Source organism: Cyprinodon variegatus, unplaced genomic scaffold (assembly GCF_000732505.1).
Source record: "Cyprinodon variegatus isolate N-32 unplaced genomic scaffold, C_variegatus-1.0 Scaffold1301, whole genome shotgun sequence".
In the NCBI taxonomy this organism is placed as follows: domain Eukaryota; kingdom Metazoa; phylum Chordata; class Actinopteri; order Cyprinodontiformes; family Cyprinodontidae; genus Cyprinodon; species Cyprinodon variegatus.
This window is the reverse complement of record NW_015151754.1, coordinates 30,547-34,506: the sequence shown is the minus strand read 5'-3', so window position 1 is coordinate 34,506 and position 3,960 is coordinate 30,547. Positions and strand designations below refer to the sequence as shown.

The following is a 3,960-nucleotide window of genomic DNA, read 5'->3' as shown; positions in this document are numbered from 1 at the left end:
AATGTTTTTGTGGCAGTCAAAATGCTTCAGTGTTATTCTATGGGTCAAATAGTTGAGTAAAAGCTTTTGGCACATTTGGAGACGCTGGTGACACTTCAAGTTCAAAATCCCCACAGCAAGTTAGCTAGAGTTCTAAAATTTTCTGCATTTGTTGTTTCCATGCTGTAGAACAAATGTAATACGATGAGACCTGCTATTCTCAAGAATGTCTTCCAATATTGCTGTTAAAAAAAATACCTATTATTTTCAAGAATAAAAAAAAAAACAACTTTGAGTCATGTTTTAACTGATGCAGCTTGGTCTGTGTTCTAGTCACCCAATTCTCATTTATATATTCACAAACTAGAAGGTGTTAGCTTTCTAATAATGTATTGCACATGTATTTTGGGCTTACAGTTCCTAAGTTATTTTCTTTGCATTTGGGTATGCAAAAAGGGTGAGAATTTCCCAAAATGAGGTGGATGTTGAGAAGTTAAATATTAACCAAAAATATTACAATTCTTTATTTTAAATTATTGTTAAATTTGTTGTTTTAAAGTAAATGTTTTTAGCTGAACTGAAGGCAAAAACGCTTCTTTGGAAGGTAGATACCGACCCTGGAGAATCCAGAGGAAGTTGTTAGCGGGGAAACGGCTCCACCTGGTGGACAAACACAGTATTTGCAGCAGGATTTGAAGCTCCAGCTTCTTCAGCTATTACTTTTATCAATACTCCTTATTATGAACTGGAATAATTTCGTGGGTTTAATTAGAACTAAAGGAAATAACCTAAATACAAAACAACCAGATTCTAGAGCATTCCAGAACCAGGAACCACAGAAACAGGGTTGATGTTGAGAGTGAAACTTTATTGGTGGATCAGGAATGTTCAGGTAGGGCTGCACACGGTGCAGCATCACCTGTCAGCACCTTTACACCTTCTGATTCAAAAGGTCACTTCCTGTCAGGGAGACAGGTTGGATGTGGACTTTCATTCCCGCACCACCTCCATCAGGCCGATAAGGTAAACCCAGAGGGGGCGGAGCGACAGTCCAGGTAAACAGAGGAAGGCACGGGGTGAAGCTCTGTGGGAAGGTCAGCAAGCGGCGGCACGCCGTGCCAACACAAATAACAGGCTGGGGGCGAAATTGGAGAGGGCGGGGTTCGGAATGATGTCAGAGTTCAGGAATGTTTGTGTCATTCTGCAACAGGAACTCAGCTCTCTGATGATGTCATGTTTTCACAGTTCAGGCCCCGCCCCCTTGCCGAAGATGTCAATCTACATGCCCATTCTGATGCTCTGGATGATCTGGAAAATGGCTGCAGGAAAACAGACGGTCAGGTGAGTCACAGATTGTTATGAAAAAATTGTTTTTACATGTTTTATTACAAATAACTGCATTTTTTGTGTTAAATTTAAAAGTTTGTGCATTTTTTTAAGCAGCTAAAAGTATTTTGCTCCTAATGAACATCAGGGTGTAATACTTGTGAATTCAGGGACTGTGATCCTGGCGCTATGAGAGCAGCTGAAAGGGTAAACATGAGGAAGGATGATTACTGACTGGTCTGTGTCTACGGAGCATGCTCAGATAAACACAAGCCTGCTCCCAGGTGTTCCTTATCGATCGTTTCTCTCTGAGGTCAGGGCAACTTTTACTGTGAAAGGTCAAAGTGTCCGTTTACAGAGGTTTCATGACGTCACCCTGGATTTGAGGCTGCTGCTGCCATAATCCAAAGAATAATCTAATATTAACAATCTAATTGGAGAGATACCGTCTGGAGATCATGATTTGAGACATGTGGAACAAAGTTATATTTATTGGTTTTTCCAATTTTACGGAAATTGGCAGAAGAACCAAACTGGTCTTAAAGTGAAATAGTCTAAATATTTGAAAACAAAATGTGAAATCAGAAGAGAGGATTCTCAAATGTGATTTAGCCTGATTATTAAAAAAGAAAAACATCTGTCAGCAGTATGGTATTAATGCCTTAATACTTGAATGATCAAATAGATTTATTCCTTTTATCTAAAGTCTGTATTTTTTCCTATATGCAGCATGACTGGGAAAAAAGTTATATTGCTCTTAAACTGTATAAAACACTTAAGAGAAACAATAAAAGGCAAAAGTAAAGGTTTAAAGAACAAAAAAAATATATATATTAATAATAAAAAAATTAAAATGTGCAAATGTCTTGGATATGGTAGTGAAAAAAATGTATGCGGAAAAATCCAAAGGATTTTAAAATATAAATTAAAAATGTAATTAAACCGTAACATACAAATATATATATACAAATATATATACAAAATATATAATAATAATAATAAAATAAGACAAAAAAAGGGTTTTATGGTTGAAAAAAAATATAAACAATCAAATATAAAACTGAAATAAATCCGTTTTTTTACGATCTAAACTTCAGAAAATGTCCGTTTAGCTGCTAATAAATATGTTCTTCCATTATAACTCTATTGTTGTTTACATCCTTCAAGGCTATGGCTTTTAACCTTTGCTGCCCCCTGGTGGCTACAGAGGATATCCTCTCCTGGTCTCAATATAACAGATTTTATTATGTGATTTTTATATTAAATGATTGATGAAGTTTTGATTCAAAGTAGGACCAACGAGAGATCAATACGGATGTGAATGAACTGATGTATGATCCATGAGGAGGAAGACTCACCTGATCCACAAACGACAAAGATGAAGAGCGCCAGCAGCCATGGCCCCACTCCTTTCTCCTCCACCAGGTTCCTCTGAAACCAGAACAGATGAGCCTGATGATTAACCAGCTCTGATTGGTGACATCATGACCTGATCACTCTGACAGATCATCAATCCCTCCTCAAACTTGACAGCCTCAAGTTTCCCCTCACTGATCCAGATGATCCACTGATAAAACGTTCAGTTTGTAATGAATTGAAGAAATTATTTTCTTTATCCTACAGAGAAACAAGCAGCTGCAGCCAATGAGAAACTTCTTCTAAATCAATAACCAATCAGCTGATTGATCTCAGGGGCCCCAGGTCCTGTTAACGTGACGTCATAAAACCAATCAGATCCCAGTTTCAGCTCAAACTGGTTCGGGAAGGTCAGAAATCTCACACTGGGTCCCAGTTGAGCTGGGTCTGTTCAGGTTTGGTCACTCACCGTGGATTTGGTCACGTTCCCCCGCTGTGTGATGTTCTTGCTGTGCTTCTCGTTCGCCATGCGGATCCTCTGTTTGGCCACCATCTTTTCTTCTTCTTTGCTAGTTTCTTTGTTTCTTTGTTTTAGTTTATTTTAGCTGGTAACTTTCCTCCAGTGCTCCGCTCCGATGCCTCTCGGTCTGGGAAGAACTAAGCTTTGTCTACGTACTCAAAAACACAAGTACCCGCCCCCATTCAGCGAGCCACGCCCCCACCAATCAGATCTATCCGCGTAAAATCTCTGATCACCAAAGGAGAACTTCCTGTGAACCCTTTCAGAATAAAATGACTACTTCAGTTGCATTTGGACCTGAGTCACTGAAGTGTTACTGATTAAATTATCCTATTTTTTTTCCCCACTATGTCATAATCATAATAAAAAAAGTGTTCTTGCAAAGTAGTGCTTTGCACATATGATGAATGTGTTTTGGTGGCAGATAACTAAACATAAAATAGACAAAAAATAAATCTGGAAAATATCATTTGGAATAAAACATTAATAATGGTAGAGCATCATTGCAGATATTAGCAATTTAACTCAGTTTATTTACACCAATTCACATTATATGTTATCTCTAGACAGTTTAAGCAGTTTATTTAAATAAACAATAGCAATTACATGAAATTAGATACAATTTTAAGTTTATTTATAATTTTATTTATTTAAAGTTTATTTGCTTTTTTTTCCGTATCTGATTAAACGATAGCAGGTACAAGAGGGAAACATTAAAAATGGCACATTATCCATCTCGGGTAGTGAACCAAGTTTTATCAGTCCAGAAGGAATATATA

General features: G+C 37.3%; 1 protein-coding gene across 1 annotated transcript; it reads right to left on the bottom strand.

Moving 5' to 3' along the window:
- Nucleotides 1–826: 826 nt before the first annotated feature.
- serp1 (stress-associated endoplasmic reticulum protein 1) lies at nucleotides 827–3,308 on the bottom strand. Its single transcript, XM_015402115.1, has 3 exons — nucleotides 3,131–3,308; nucleotides 2,664–2,736; nucleotides 827–1,298 (listed from the first exon to the last, which is right to left on the bottom strand). Exons 1-3 carry the CDS (start codon nucleotides 3,212–3,214, stop codon nucleotides 1,258–1,260), a joined length of 198 nt encoding a protein of 65 aa, XP_015257601.1. The 5' UTR covers nucleotides 3,215–3,308; the 3' UTR covers nucleotides 827–1,257.
- Between the last annotated feature and the right edge of the window lie 652 nt (nucleotides 3,309–3,960).

Excerpts from the sequence above, each read along its gene's own strand:
- serp1 (XM_015402115.1), bottom strand. The coding sequence starts at position 3,214 with ATGGTGGCCAAACAGAGGATCCGCATGGCGAACGAGAAGCACAGCAAG. Across the intron at positions 2,737-3,130 it reads GGAACGTGACCAAATCCACG|AGGAACCTGGTGGAGGAGAA; the intron begins GTGAGTGACCAA and ends TTCTGGTTTCAG. Across the intron at positions 1,299-2,663 it reads CTTTGTCGTTTGTGGATCAG|CCATTTTCCAGATCATCCAG; the intron begins GTGAGTCTTCCT and ends GTTTTCCTGCAG.